Here is a 16,489-nt window from a genome sequence, read left to right as displayed (position 1 = left end):
GTGACACATATTTAACCATCCCTTTACGGTGATTGGCTAACCACTTATAAGTCACCAGGAATGTAACGTAAGAACACGTTCTCGCTCATAGAAACGTATCATGTTGTAAACTGGCAGCTAGGTAAGTGAAAACATCATGAAACACGCAGGAGTCGTTCAGGGTAAGCAGCGCTGTATATGAAAAGAATGAGCTTGCTATGGCAGACAGGCACTAACGATAAGTATGATTCGTCCTTCAGGACAGCTTGTAACCAAGACGGCCTTCCCCAGCACAGGTGACGATGATGCTGGCGTCGCTCTTTGTAAGAGGAACAGCTGAAATCGGCGTCTGAGAAGCTTTTATCAAATGAGTGATTCTAGAAAACTTCTAACTTTATTTGCTTTGTTACGACAAGATTCATTTAAAATCGAAAACGCCACATATGGCTTAGATCTCGCTGTGGCGAACAGTGGCATTTCTATTGTGCTTTGTAGCTCTACTCTGAAAAGAAAAGGGAAAACAATAGAAAACAGGTTTCATCATTGAGGGGTAAACTAAGTATAATATACCTAGAACATTATAACTACATGCAACAGTTGGCTGAAATTTCTAGTCCCAACTTCGATTTCCTAATAACGTCTATGAAAAGCATAGAAGCATTTTTAGCACATATCGTTGTAGCAAACGGCCAGGAGTGTAGAGAGAAGTTGATTTTATGCGAGAGAAAGTCCTCTTTTGCTAGACGATTATATTGTTGTTCAAGCCGGCCCAATAATTGTTGTTAGCTCGAAAGCATACCTACGCGCTAAATAAAAAAAAAAAAAATAACACAGTAAACGATACGAAATCGAGCGTTTTCGTTACGCTTCCGCACGGCTATCCTACTCAATATTCGCTTAAATCTGTGTTGATTTTCTTCTCCTCTGCTATCCGCAATGAAACCTCACTGCGTTACGATACCCGGCAACGATTACATGAATCGAAGCCTTACCACAGGCCTTGTAAATGATTTTTTACGCTTACATCATCTTGAAGCAGGCGAATAGAAGCCGAACGGTCTGCGAGCCAAGTATTATTAGGAATAACCATATATGATCGTACCGAAGATAAAAACCGATATCTTCCTTTGTTGGCTCTTTTTTTTGCTAATCGTGTTACACTAACTGAAATATTCGCTGCTTCCGCTACTATTGCTGGTCATTATTCGACAGTTAAATCTTCTTTATAGAAGATACCATTGCATTTATACTATGCATTGTAGCTATCGTTATACGCTGGGGTGCATCAAAATAGTAGAAATCTGGTTACAAGCGAACATTAGCGCCAGTTGTATGTAGGTGGAATAACCCCACAAGTACCGTATTGTCTATACAAATGGTTATTATGTGTTAATTTGAAGGCGTAAACTATTGTGACGTGTTCAATTTGCCAGAGTTGTTTCTGTGACTAATCTGTCACCGCTAAGCGAACTTGGTGGGGTTTAAGTTCCAGTTCCATAGTAACTTTCGTTTGCATTTGGCATTCGTTACGAAATAAGTACAATTTCGCAGAGGATAATCTATTCGGTTTAAGCGAAGACGCTATTCAATCTACGATATAACGTTGGTAAGCCTAAATTGAAGTTCTACTATCATTTGACTGGTAGTAAATAAACGTCAAGGACCTTATTTAGTTATTAAATGACCCTTCGTTAGAGCGTTGCGGCGAGTCACTGTAACCTCTACCTAATTAAAAGGTATCATTCTCTCCGAGCAGTTTTTAATTTTCGTAGACACTAAGTCAGTTTGTACAGCTGCGTCCACTTGAAACGTTGTTATCATGCAATTATGCTGTGTTCCTTCTCAAGCCTTTACGTGAAGAAGGTGCTTCGTTTGTCTGGCATCAGGCCGATTCTGACCCTAGTTGTATCATGTTAGGGGCAAAACTGAACAGAGAGTACGCTGAAACGATATATTTGCCATCCAGCAGTATCTGCATGATAAACGCATTGCCGATGTACTAAACATTTAAAAAAAAAGAAGAGATAAAGGCTAATTATATGCGGTCAGCAACAGCGGCAATGCCGTGTAACCATCGACCGGGAACCCTCCATCTAGGCCAAGCGCCAGATATAGGCGAAAGGTGATCTTGTCCATCAAGTTAACTAAACGTGCACCATCAGAACATCATCCAGAAGATGGTAGAAAAGAATAACCAATATGCCACTATAGTCAGATTCTCAAGGTTTTGGCAGCGATTTAGCGGTGATTTTTATTGTTATTAGCAAATGCCTGTACTGTTATTTTTTTGCCGATAAAGATATTCGCGGGAGACGTGTATCAACCCGTCAGCGTATTACTAAACTGCGAAATCAATGATACGTGCTGGATTGTTGCTGGCAGCTCGAATTATCCAACATTACTATATATTGTTTATATTATTAGTAAAAACGATTACTATACCATAACTGACCTTCAAAGTGGTAGGTCGTGCAGGTATGCAGAAAATGCCAAGGGCAGGACAAAGTCGATTGAGATGCCTCAAACCGGGAGTATGGTCAGGTTATGATGATTAGGAAGCCTGTACATGACTAAACAAATTCATTGATTCCAATAGCTGGGTTAATTTGTATCGAATACGCACTTTGTCGGGTTGTCGCGTTGCGACATAAGGCTTCGCACTGGTTTATAGCGCAAAACCCAGCAAGCCCATTTTTGGTTATTTCGAATTTTGTGCTCCTGTTAGCTAGATCCGTGTTTGCTGCTATTTCAATAGGGAAATCTATCATATCGAGTGTTTTCGATTCTAAAACTGTCACGGATCACCTTATAGGATGTTGGATAAACCTTAAGGCGAAGTGTTGATGTCCTTGAGGTTGTTTGCAAAAAAGCGATTACCACGAAAATGCTTAAGAAGGTAGATAATATGGAAGGATTCGAATGCCTGGCGTACGCATATCATCCTTGATGATGGCAGGAGTAGTTACTCAGACTGCATCAATGACATCGACATACTAAATAATGCCAATCTGAAAGTATCGATGCAGTGGATTACTGGACAAGAATCCGAAATCAAAATATAGAAGATTAGTTCCATATGTTTTTTTCTCGAGGTACAACTACGTCAGTATCCTCAGCCTATACGCGTTTCGTGTTGTGTTTTACAATATAACATCTTTTCTTTCCCATAGGCATATGGCAAATTCGCAACCTTCTAACGCTCGCCAGGACCACAGGCTTACCAAACGTCAGTGTAATATACATACGTAGTCTCAAAATCGTACACAGCCGATATCGCGTATCCAAGCCTTGTTTTTCTCAAATTTGTCGTTTCTCTTCGGCCAGTATAGAGTTGATAGCACCTCTACATAAAAACTTAAAATATATTTGCAGTTTGCGATAACTATGCAGTTACGATACATCGCTGTTTTGCTCGAGAGTTTCCACTGCGTCACAACCGCGACCGTTCTCAACGCTAAAACTGAAAGCGGCGTGGCTGATTTATGCCATTACCCCTCATCTCTCTCTCTCTCTCTCTCTCTCTCTCTCCCTCTGATTTTCTTTTTTCCGCTCAGACCCACTATTCACTGCGCCTCACGTGCCATAATAGTTTCGTTCAGGTCCGAAAACTAAGAGTCATCGTACTGACCAACAGGCTTATCGCACACACAGCAAGCTTTGTAAACGAACGAACTTTATACTATTCAGTCAATACACTTGATCATTTGAGTAGGAACATACACAAATGTACGTAACAATAAACAGTGTATATATGTGCGTAATACGTTGTGGAGCCGATTAACTAGTGGCCTGAGTCGCTGGCGTTCTTACATCGCCGTCCTCATCTATCTTCTAGAATATAATTGGCAAGGCTGAGTTGATATAGCGCGATAGCATGACAACGCCTACGATAGTACGAGCTGTCATGGCTGACAAGCACAGTATCCTTTTAACCGCTTCTGACGTGCACGCTGCTGAAATCTGTATGAAGCCTCTTATTAGGACAATACGGTTTTGTCACAACATCATCATGTGCTTATAAGATATACATAAAGTGAGTCAACATGCAACTTACTGACGGCTGAACACTTAATGAAAAAATAACCGGTATTTGATGACTAAATATTAATGACGGGTTTATGGGACTAGGATTAGTTCCGTTCTAAGAGGGTTAAAAAATGTCATAGGCACTGGATGTAATATGACAAAATTTACCAGTTCAACATCGTAATATGTCCAGGGTATTATGGCACATAGTGGGATTTTGGGTAGTACTGACGAATAGACGTATGAAGTTATATTTAACAATGTCAGCGCCTCATGCTTAAACGTTTCTCATACGCGTAATGTTAACTGTGTTGTATTTTCGATCAGACAAAAACAGATGTTTATGAACCATAACGATTTAACGTAAATAGTCTAAGGCAACAGCTTTGCCTATTGGTTGTGAACGTTGTTACTTCGAAGTTACGAAGTGCTGAGAGTTTTCTACTAAGCTTTCGATGCGAAACTAAACAAACAAATTCACAAACATGCTGTCCTTTTGGCACGTTTTTCCGCAATAATGCGCTAAATTGCATTCAGTTCTCTATAAAAATCAACTATAGCTTTCCGAAGCAGTAGAGTTTAGCTATCCACAAACGTGCATCTCTTACCGTGTAATCGTCTTGTTCTGTCGCATCATGTCCATCGGTAGGGTCCACAGCGTCTTTATGACCTGGGCGCGTTTTCACGCTTAGTTATACACACGGAAACTTTTAATAATATGATACCTTTCTTGCCTCTCCGCGAACAGTACGCCCTTCTTACGTCCCGATATGAGTGTACAGGAGGTGGGATACAGTCCTAGCGCACGAGCAGGAAATCCTGCACGAACAGGAAATCCTACACGTAGGTGGTACAGGTACGGCTTTGCGATACATTGGCAATGCTCATTTTGAAAGAGAATGAGTCCTGTAAACTGGCAGCTGCACGTTCAGTTATAGATCATGGACTTCATCCAGTAAATAATGCTGCGTATTGATGATGATGATTTTTACTTGATTCATCTCGTATTGTTGTATTATACGTATAGTGCACACGTACGACGGCACTATATACCGTTTTTCATGGACAAGCAAACTTTCTACGTCTATTATAATTTATCTATATGCATCAAGTTATTTTAGGCATATATCGACACATATACGGGTGTAACTATGCATGTATTTGTATCTACAATGCTATGCGACCACGGTAAACCATCTCGATAAACCACTGCAAGCTTGCCCGTCGTCTAACGTCGCAAATTATAAGGTAATGAACCAGTAATGTTTCGCCTATCGACGCAGATGATCTAGCGCCGGTTCGTTTTTAAGTAATTACTATTCTTCGATTATTTTTAGTATTCAGTTATTTACGGGCAAAGTGCCTCTCCTCTGCTGGTGCCGAGACAAGCTGCTGCTGCTGCTGCTGTTTATGTCAGCTAGACTCGTCCTTTTGTCCTGGGCCTTTTACATGATGTTCAGCGGCATTACTGAAGCAGCGGTCAGTAGCATTGCCACTATCAAGTGCTGTCAAATACCGTCTTTGTCAACGCTGTAACCTTCTGCACGTTCCTTTAACGATTTATCGCTGCCTGTTGGATATTAACCGTTAAGCATCGTCAGCCACCAACGAGGTCTTTGCTCGCTTGCAATATTCACGGTACTTCACCAGCCATCTTCACTCATTTGCAGCCTCGTCGACAATTCAATGCTTCGCAAATAACAGCAGCAGCAGTTGGATAGCAAAAAGTGCTCGAGCCCGATAAAGGAGTTCATTAAAGGATCCATTGAGCCCCTGGCGCACACACGTGAGGGCTTATAAATGCCACTACTGGCATTTACAAGAAGGCATGGTTGCTACAAGAAACTGTTTGTACTTTGATAGCTTCATCGATCGTTGACATGTTAACCTCTAACTGCCAAAGCAGACTTCAATTTGGCTGCCGTCAAAGCTAGCGGCAAACAAGAACATGGACAGTATCACATATATTTATCTGTAGGTAATACACACCATCCAGTGTATGAAGAGAAAGACGTGTAGTAATTTTACAGTCTGCAGTCGGCCGTTATCATTAGGGTTTCTAACGATGACGGCAGCTTCGTTTATATCGACAAACATATGAAAAGGTGTTATACAACTTCACTGCGGTGAGCATTCAATATGAACGTGGTATTCAATATAAATCGTTCTAGCCGCGTTGGCATTGGTTCGTAAATTGATTAATATAAATAATGTATCTAACTTATTTATTGACTCAGTTAGATGTAGCTAAAATTGAACAAGTTCTAAATGACGCATATACCTAAGTCTAAGTGATAGACAATTGTTGTTCCGGAACTGTAGATAAAGGATCACATTAAAAATGGGAAAAAGAAAGCATTGTAAGAAAAGAAAAAAGAAAAAAAAAAAAGTTGTACGAAAAAGGAAGTTCAATCATATCGTTCATCTCCGCAGTATTGAATCTATTTTTCCTGAATAAAAAAAAAAAAAAAGCTCGTCGACTAGCAAATCGCACGTTTTTACTATTCCCGAATAATATGCATGTAACTCGCGGACACGAAGTTCGCAAAAAGTTTTGGACTCATCGAATCTTCAATCCTTCCCGTCGTGCTACTTATCTTTATGACATCTTCTACTACGTGCGAATCTTGTTTGTGGCCATTTTAGCTGGTCTGTTTGAAGACAGTGCTAACAACTCCATGCGTCATTTTTCAATGCTACTTATTTCTAGTACATGTCCAGCATCGTAAATCAGTTGATAGTTGAGTCAATTCGGCTTCATCCGGGAGCAGTTCCTGCCGCGACATCGGCGGCTGAGCTATGTTTGTTATTATGTTTGGTAATCTGATGGATAAAAACGATTTTTTAGTTTCGAGCTAGATCGTCCAATAGTCTTCGTGTTTGCTGTACTGACCGAGAACGCTGGCCATTGACGTTGGTCAGTAAGTAAAGTAAGCAAGAGGCTGACAGCGCAGAGGGCGTGCTTATGCGTTGACGACGTCGGCCGGTGTCATGCTTAAACGAATTAGCAGGTCCAGCAATCATCCCTGCTCCTAGGGCCTTTCACCTTGTTCGTTTTTGCGCTAGACAGATGCTGACGAAGGACAACGTCAAAGGCGACGATGCGCTATGAATGGCGGCTTATGGAGGACGCGTCGACATGGTCGTCCCCAAAAATAAGCAGCTGTCCATGTGTTTTGGGTGTCGGTTGTATGGCAGGTGATGAGAGAGGATTAGTACTTCAACGTACGCAATCTGTTATATACTCTGTTATATATATATATATAAAATTTGTTATATACTCAAAGACTTTGATGCAGAATCTAATTTTTGCGCTGAGGTCTATGTGATAAATCCTTTCCTTTTGTAGCGAAAACTGTTCTAGTCCTAACCTGACGTTCGAGTTCGGGACGCGGAGTCGGCGGTATAAAAGATAACTGCGTCCTATTTATATCTATAGTATTAAGTCAAATAGTAGAAGTGGCGTACGAACGCCTTTTTTTCTATTTCATTCGGTTTTATAGTCCATAGTCAATATATTATAATGGTATCGAACCATAGTTTTCAGTATCGTGCGGTGTCCTGTGAGTAAGATCGGTTCTAGATTGTGCCTATTTAGATATTTCGTCCGTGTGAGACAAAAGCGAATATCAACTTCCTGCATTACCAATCCTTTCCTTTTTGCTGACCGTTAAAAGCCTCTATCCATGTAATGACCGATGGCTATCTCCTATACGCTATTTCGAATTACATCTACTGAAGCCAACAATATCGATACCATTGTTCTTTCTTACTGTTTCAAACGTGGGCTCTTCTGCTGCAACCTCGTCGATTTCCTTTCAAATACACCAACATAACCCTAAAGAGACACCGCTAATCCCATCCCAGATAATGGCGGATCAAAACAATAACAACATGATCATCACTGAGATCACGGAACAGGACAACTGGTACAGCTATATAGCTAAGTCGGAAAAAATCCTTAATAACAAGACAAACGCTGAAACAAATTGATCACCTACATGTCTTGCTCGACCATTGCAAAAATCATAATCGTGTGTGTGTGTGTGTGTGTGTTTTTTTTTGTTATTATTTTATTTATTGTATCTATTTCCTGTTTCTGTTGGTCTGTCTGTTCCAGAAATGAATCGTCGTATGCACAATAGTTGTTGAGCTTCGGAGACGGAAGCCGAAATGTCGGTGGCCGCTTCGAACATGGCGGCTGACCACTTCGACCCGGTAAGATAAAACAAATAGAAGCAAGCGTAGTCCTGCATTGAGTCACTATGTTTATGTATGAACTAGCCAAATAAGCAGAAGCTCTAAGGCAACGTAGACACATAAATGCAGGGAAAAAAAATACGTGAGATTCATTTATTTATCACCGATACGTTTGAGATTCATAAATAAAGTCTAAATTCGGGATGTTCTGAAAGGAAAAAGATGGAGTCAGGGAGATGCAGTTTATTTTCCATCGAAGCATCTGGTACACCAAAGTAACTAAATGGAAACATGTTAGCCAGTGATGGTTATTTTGAGGTTTTCAGATGTTCCAGCCTCTCTGTCTGCCGTTAACTTTGGTGTTCACAGCTTTATAGAAGTTTTTTTTTCTCTCTCTTAGATATTTCGGGACTTGGATGGATTTACGACGATCGATGGTTCTAAGCTGAGAAAGAACAGCTATTGGTCATTGAAGGGGTACCCCGTCTGATTGGGCATACCTGCAGTATAGGTGAATTTAGCAAAGCAGCAAATTGTAGTTAACGGAAGAGATAGCACGCTACACGTACTATATACGAATACTGAAAAATCCGTAAGGATATTCAGCCATCAGCGGTTAAACATTTTGGAAGATGATTTCAACATGTTTATTTATTTATTGAATATTTTATGTAACATTTTGTGTGATCATAGTTAAAAGCAATTTACGTCCCGTTTACAAATCACATAAAAAACACTGATGAAAATAGCCAGAATATTGTAGGGGGATATAATTGGTGTTTCTAGCTAATGATAAAATGTAAACATATTTGCCTTCCTTTACACAACGGTTTACAGAAGAGAACTTGCCAATCGGCCTCGGCTAGAATGTAGCATTTTTCAGTGCTTAATCTAAAAGTAGAATATTGCCTTATCCAAGCCTTTTATCTCGTCAGTCAACTAAATCAGACTCACATATTTTCTCGGATAAGGAGCCATCATATCGCGTTTCTAAAGCTCTGTAGCACCAACACTATATTTCCAATATCCCGATTCCCAGCCAAGACAAATCTGATATGTCTGAGTTTCAACTGATACGATTATAAAGTGATTTGCTGGACCTTCGATGTGGGGCTTGGTCTGCCTTATTTGTATAAAGAGATCTTTCCGATTAGAAGGTTTGTTATACCTATTATATGACCGGCTATATTATGTGCTGTCTGTTACTGCGAGGTGACAAATGAGTGTAGGTACTGTGAACAATTTCTTAACGAGGTTAGAGCCAATATCGTTACTTCTGCCCGAAGTGACAACATGAACCAGCTAACGGCCAATTCCTTTCTCTGTTCTGATACTGGGAGTGGAAAATATGTTATCGGAACGTTATAGTCAGAATCTCATTGCGCTGTTTAGCTTAAAAAAGTCGAGCGCACAAATGTTTATAAGTACAAAAAGCACAAAAAATAAAGTCTAGATGCTCGCAGTCAATAGTCATCCCGCTTCAGTAGACATAGAAGTTTACTTGACCGTACAAAACAAACGAGTTTTTCCATTGTGCACCCGGTTAGCTTTCAGACACCTTTTGCTAAATGATAGAAATCTCTTGTAGGCTTTTTGGTAGCGATTTGTTCAAAAACGGTTCGTACGACGGCCGTTCCGCGTTGGTGGAAAAATCCTAATTATAGTATTGTTTTGCAAGACGTTTACGTATAACAATACCTTAGCAGATCTAAAGGATAATGATTCGGCAGTCTATTAGTAGTTATATCCAGATTGGAGGAGCTTATTATATGTTCACTGCATATGTTTTCGAAGGGGGCCGAAGAAGTAATGAAAGCGAAAGTAATAAGGTACCAGTTATCAATCATTGACAAGATTCACTTAAACGGCCCACTGTTGATTTACTGATGAAATTAATTAGTGTTAAATAATAGCTCAGCGAAAGTAATCAGCAGAAATTTGCTGGGCATACGGCTCGGTTGAGCCTCCATTAAATGCAGAAATAGGTACCTTTCGAATCTTACTGCTTGATTCTGGGAAGTTGTGATTAAACTGCCTTCCAAATTACGAGATATTCATAAGAAATCTAGCAGGTATCTAGAACCTCAGTATATTTTGAACTACGCCACTAGCAGATTGGCTAGACTTGTAGCAAATCGTTATAGGAAAGTGGTTGAATTTACTCAAAGTGGAATGGGTTTAAAAGGAGAAACCTTTTTCAATTTCGAAAATCAACGCTCAATTGCCAAATTTCTCTTCCTCGAAGGTCACAACACAGCGGAAATTTATCGAAACTTGGCCCTAGGCAAGGACACAGTACACAAATGGTGCAAACATTTCAAGAAGGGAAATTGCAGTGTAAAAGGCCAAGGAGGAAATAACCGGACGTCGGGACACGAAGGACAGAACCATATCGCCACAACCAAGAAGGGTTTTTCACGAAAGCAACATTTAGAGTCTGAAGGTTCTATCAGTCAGAACTGGCTTTGCGTATGTGATGGATTACAGAATTATAGCCCAAACACTAAAGATACAGAAACTTAGTAAAAAATAGTGAATTGATATTAGGCCTGTTGAAAATGCGTGTGCTGTATTCTAGCTGCAACTTGTCAAGTTTCAATCAACAAAAATCCTCTCGGAGCAGACGGTCGCCACAAACGAAAAATGGTTCAATCTCTGCCGATAGCGGGAGAGGAAGCAGGCGAGATGATGGCGCTGCCCTGAAAAAGAAATGGAGTTCGGTAGTAGTGTTAAGTAGACTTGAGCGTAAGATAATTGCAGTACTTGAAACAGACTTTAGGGGCATCCGCTACCATAAAATACTAGCCAAACATGAAACGATGTGTTCAGTCTGGTGCCTTGAGTTTCTCATGGACCATTCGCACGGTAGTTGCAAGTCTGATTACTTGACGATCCATCGTTATGCCTGAATTACTTCTTAGATTAGAGCAAAGGAATATGTAGTGTTGGCCTCAACCCGCTTATTCTTTCGCACGAAATTCGTGTGATTACGGGTCTTTCAATTCGCATGAAGGGGCACCAGGTAGGCAAGCATACTCCTATATCAATTTACTTCGGGAAGCCGTAGATAGAAGCACTACACATGGGAATGCGGATGGTGGGCTATCTAGACATTGCCAGGGCGCGATGGCCTAAGCGTGCAGAAAAAAGATGATCTCTGTTAAGATCATGTAGCCTAATCAGTTAAAAAATTACTCAGTTTTAAACTTGGTGGACTGAATGGGTCAAGCAATGGGCCTCCATGTAAGCCACATTGCTGGTTTATCCTATTATAGTATGTAGGTACATAGAATAGTGTGTGACAATGGTGCGACAGCGTTCCTAGGCCATGTCAAAGTACCTATATATATATATATATATATATGTATATGTTTTTTTTTCCGTACATACATTATTTTGATAAATATATATACTGGACACGCAAAACCCAACTTGTGTAGATACCAGCGATCGAGCACATTCGTCTCATGCTCTTCTATCGCGGTTGATGTTGTGGTTTTTTAGGGCGAACTGGTCTGGTTCGATCCGGGTGTTGGGTACTCTTTACCAGGTGAGGTGGTCGAATTCTCCGCTCCCGCAGGCGTAGTCATCGTTCAGGCAATTGTCGCTGGCCAACCGAAGCCATTTACCCTCCACAATCTGCAGGTTAGAGATAAACTATTAATACAAATAAAACGAAATTGATTTATAGTATTATACAATGAGTCAGAAACGCTATAAAACGAAACGAAATCGTAACTGTACGCTTCTGTTGACACGTTTTGAGCGTTGCTTTATTTGATAACGACAGGCGGTTCGTCGACGTGAAGATCTCGGGCCCGATGGAGTTCAAGATATGATTGCTATGTCTGACCTCTGTGAGGCCAGCATCCTTTGGAATCTCAAGGTTCGATACGATCGTCAACACATTTATGTAAGTCCCGGGACATAGCCTTTCAGATTATTATCTCAAGCTGTTTCCTAAAAAAACTTCGAATAGCAATGTACAGGCAGGCGCCCGCTTTAATAAAACAACGGTGTTGAGGGTAACGGTAATATCCTTCATAAATACGTGCGGTACATTTGTAAGCGTTGACACGTGGACGTGTTATTCGTGGACTTAGCCATTTCACGTGAACTCATTCTGCTTAACCCAGAAAATATATTTGTCAGGAAGTTTTGACGGGATACGATGACGGGATAGAGAAAATCCATAAAACCCCTACAATTCAATATGAAAGTTTTCTTATTTGGATCTTACTGGATTGCGTGACATTTCAGACAAACATTGGCAGCATCCTTTTGGCGGTCAACCCATATCGTCTGTTCGATATATATGGAGTCGATGCCGTCAAACGATACGAGGGTCAGATCCTAGGAAGCCTGCCTGCGTACGTAACAACGCAGCCAAATGCATCTAGCATTGAATCGTGCTTCATCTGTAAAATTAGTTGGCTAATTCAATCTGCCAAAGATTACCCCCCGAAAGCTATGCATGCCTCTTTTCCGACTCGACGTACTGGTCTAATCATTTATAGCCTAACGTTTTTTGTGAAGACCGGTATTACATGGTAATATTTTAGACGATCGAGAACAGTAAAATAGCGAACAATATATGTCTATACTTCTAAAGGGCTGGATATATATCGAGGGCAAGCGTTGAAGAGTTTTGCTGCTAAGTTAAAGTTCGACTCTGACTAATGCATTATACTATGATGTAACTTGTACACGTTGTTTCGTGAAGGCATATATTTGCGACCGCGTCTGCCGCGTACCAAAAGTTAAACAAGGGCGGATCCGAGCTGGAAAATCAGGTTGTGGTAATTTCTGGCGAGAGCGGTTCGGGTAAGACGGAATCAACCAAACTGATACTTCGGTACCTGGCAGCAGTCAATCGTTCGGCAAGTAACCTCGTGACGGAACAAATTCTCGAAGCGTCTCCTTTGCTTGAAGCTTTCGGCAACGCGAAAACTGTCAAAAATGACAATTCGTCCCGTTTCGGAAAATACATGCAGGTTTTTTTCAACGAGTAAGTTCCGTCTGAGAAAAAAAAAGATGTCCTGTTATATCTAGAACGTTTGAATTGCCCGCTATAATGGATGCAGCTTATTGCAAAGTATTGATCGATGAAAGCGTCTTGATCTAAGTGCTGAACATTTTCCCATACAAGAGTGCGTTGTTACAAATTGAAAATTCGTTAATTACGAAATAAGTTAAGTAGCAAACGTGGACTAGTTTCACCGTAACCCCGCATAGCTTTTAGCGTTCAATTTGATTGATCTCCGTAGTATTTTTAGTCCTCGTCGTAAATAACAATGATGATTTTTCGTCCTAGCGGTGTAATAACTGGCGCACGGACCATTGACTATTTGTTGGAGAAGAGCAGAATAGTTACACAGGCTCAAGATGAAAGAAATTACCATGTGTTCTACGAATTGCTGGCCGGCCTCTCCGATCAGGAAAAGGAAAAATACGGCCTCCAAACAGCAGACAAATATTTCTATTTGAATCAGGTGAGACTTTACCATTCGGTTGATTAAAATCCTGTCTATAATGTACAACTCAATTTGATAATCAGATCTTGCTACTACAGATGCGTCACATAACACGTATATATATATATATATATATAGAGGTTCAGTTTGTCACCGGGTTCCTAAGGGTAAGAACAATTTTCTAGGTTGTTAAACTTCCTGAAAGAGAGCTGGTTGTAGTTACCGACTACGAAGGTTTTTCATGCGCTCGATAACATACTCCACAATAGGTTTGAAATAAAGATACAACAATGCCGTAAAAACTGATATGTCCCGTTGTTCAATAGGGTGGCAGTATCGAATGTGGATCCAAGAACGATGTCGAGGATTTCAGATCGCTTCTTGCGGCGATACAGGTGCTCGGGCTGTCAAGTGAAGAGACTGATGTGATATTTCGCATCCTCGCAGCCGTACTTCATCTCGGCAATGTCTATTTTCATCGGAAACCTGTATGTCAGCAAATATAGCCTACGGCGCTATTCTATGGCATTTATATTGGTTTTTCAGATATGGTACAATTGCATTTTCGTACACACATATGATAGGCATACGACTTCAATGTCAGCGTCAGTTATTTTCAAGTATTTGACGGAGTAACTCATGCTTCCGCTAACAGAAGAGCTAAAACAGCAGCTTGCAGTTGATCTAATGACGACGAGTTGCGTTAGGGTACTTGACGGTCGTTCGTTTTGTGCCCGCGTAAATGCTAGCATTAGTATGTATGGTTGCAGCGCTTATGGGCTTCCTCGAGGTAGCTGTTTAGCTCCTTTTCTATACGTATATTTTCATAAATACATAAATTTGCTGTATGACTCTTAGACACCAGTGATATAATACCAGACTTATAAGCTTTGTGTCGATAATCTTAAGTATTTAACAGATCCTGCGAATTCTACAAATGGACGACGTAAACTGTGAGAAGCAAACGATGAGTCTTCGCAATAGCATAGTAAAAACTATACAATTAGGCCTATGCCTAAAAACATAGCACTGTTCAACTTGTGAACCATTAGACCCTGCCTAGCCATTGTTACAGTAAAATAGGATCTACAGCTATAATATTATAGCTATATTATTGTGCAGATTGTATCTTTGAAATGAAGTATATTGTATTGTACACAAGCCATCTCTCTATCTAGCTAAGGTGAGTTTAACTCGACCTGACTTACTTCAATGTCCCCTACAGTTAAAGCATGGCACAGAAGGAGTAGACGTCGGTAGCGAGGCTGAGGTTCGTTGGGCATCCCATCTGTTACAAACCCCTGCAGAAGGCATTTTGCGTTCTCTGACAACAAAAGCAACAGAAGCGCGCGGCGAGCGTCTTCTGACGCCTCTGAACATTGATCAGGCTCTCGACGCCAGGGACGCCATTGCTAAGGTAGCTAAAAGGCGTGCGCAAATTTCAAGTATACGCGTAGAACCATTTACTTGTATAAACATAGGAGTACGTTTATGTGTGGGCTGTGAAGTTCGAGCAGCAAGAATATTTCACAGCCTTTTTGTTCACGATGTATTTTGAGGTACATAAAATAACTTGAAAGTATGATCCAAAATTGCAGATTTTATCTATGTAGTTGAAGTTGAGACCAAAGGAAGGCGTTAACGTTCGCATTCGTGTCAACGCACGCCTAGGTATAGCTCAGATTTGACCAAACAGTTTTGAGTTAGTCCATATACCCAGCGAAGTGTATCTTGAGTATTTGTTGAAGTTTCTGAAGCAAGTAAATGAATAAATAAGCGTACCATCATCTTCTGCTTTTACCCGATACAGGCTCTCTATTCAACGTTGTTTTCGTGGCTCGTGAAACGAGTGAATGCTATCGTATACAAGGGGCCCCGGCGAGCCTGTATTGCCATACTCGACATATTCGGTTTTGAAAGCCTTCAGGAGAACTCATTTGAGCAACTGTGCATTAACTATGCCAATGAAAACCTTCATAGTTATCTTAATCGACATGTATTCAAGGTAACTTCGTATTGCGTTGACAACGTATTTCTAACTCAAGCCCACGTAACGATAAAAGCACGCACTAGCTTTTGACTGTATTTATACTGCATAGATAATTGGTTCTGCTCTAAGTATTAGCTGCCAAAATCTGTGAAAGGTGCGAGCTTGTCTACCGGCTCAAATGGCCAAGTTTTAGAGAACAGTTGCAAGGTCTCGATTTTAGCGATACCATTAATATGAAACCAGTTATTAATGTATGTCTCGCGTAGAACTCTAGATTATTTATGTCAACTTTATAGAATGCAGCTCTCCAGAGTATCCTCCTAGATCTGTTGTGTTGTCTATCAATCAGCGGAAACGTTGGCAGTTGTTGTTTTTATGATTTGTTTTGTTGCAATAGTTGGAGCAAGCCGAATATGCAAAGGAAAGAATCGAATGGATTCCGCTAGCCTATCCGGACAACCAAGCGGTTATTTCTTTGATTGCCAAAAAACCAGTGGGCATCCTTCATCTACTAGACGACGAAAGCAACTTCCCCAAGGTGAAGATGGACTTTGCTACATTTTTTTGGAAAATAGTTTAGAGTGCTTTTACAGTGTGCTTTTCTAGTTTCTAATCCGTGCGTACTGATCATGTCTGCCTAGTAATGCCTTCACCGCCAATAATAGTAATGGTACATATCTCCGCCTCGTTGCTATAGCAAGAGCTTGCTGGACACCGTACTTTTAGGTGGCGTGCTCTGGGAATGTAACGCAATTAGATGTTTACAAGAACGCCACATCTACATTTTACACTGTTTTCTTAGTCCGGATCCAAATACAAT

At 40.6% G+C, this 16,489-nt stretch overlaps 1 protein-coding gene across 4 annotated transcripts in view; it reads left to right on the top strand.

Moving 5' to 3' along the window:
* The first annotated feature begins 8,097 nt into the window (after positions 1 to 8,097).
* Myo10A (unconventional myosin 10A) overlaps positions 8,098 to 16,489 on the top strand; it is a 53,857-nt gene continuing 45,465 nt past the window's right edge. For all 4 annotated transcript variants that reach the window (XM_086993395.1, XM_022813012.2, XM_022813013.2 and 1 more), the window contains exons 1-10: positions 8,098 to 8,223; positions 11,710 to 11,850; positions 11,996 to 12,118; positions 12,466 to 12,575; positions 12,929 to 13,213; positions 13,520 to 13,697; positions 14,006 to 14,167; positions 14,905 to 15,096; positions 15,490 to 15,684; positions 16,067 to 16,207. In XM_086993395.1, coding sequence (XP_086849521.1) covers positions 8,179 to 8,223; positions 11,710 to 11,850; positions 11,996 to 12,118; positions 12,466 to 12,575; positions 12,929 to 13,213; positions 13,520 to 13,697; positions 14,006 to 14,167; positions 14,905 to 15,096; positions 15,490 to 15,684; positions 16,067 to 16,207 — 1,572 coding nt within the window. In that variant the 5' untranslated portion in view covers positions 8,098 to 8,178. The remainder of the gene's footprint in view (positions 8,224 to 11,709; positions 11,851 to 11,995; positions 12,119 to 12,465; positions 12,576 to 12,928; positions 13,214 to 13,519; positions 13,698 to 14,005; positions 14,168 to 14,904; positions 15,097 to 15,489; positions 15,685 to 16,066; positions 16,208 to 16,489) is intronic.

This window comes from Varroa destructor, unplaced genomic scaffold (genome assembly GCF_002443255.2).
Source record: "Varroa destructor unplaced genomic scaffold, Vdes_3.0 BEIS01000006.1, whole genome shotgun sequence".
Classification (NCBI taxonomy): Eukaryota; Metazoa; Arthropoda; class Arachnida; order Mesostigmata; family Varroidae; genus Varroa; species Varroa destructor.
Note: the sequence above shows the minus strand (reverse complement) of the source record. Positions and strands in the feature narration are given on the sequence as shown.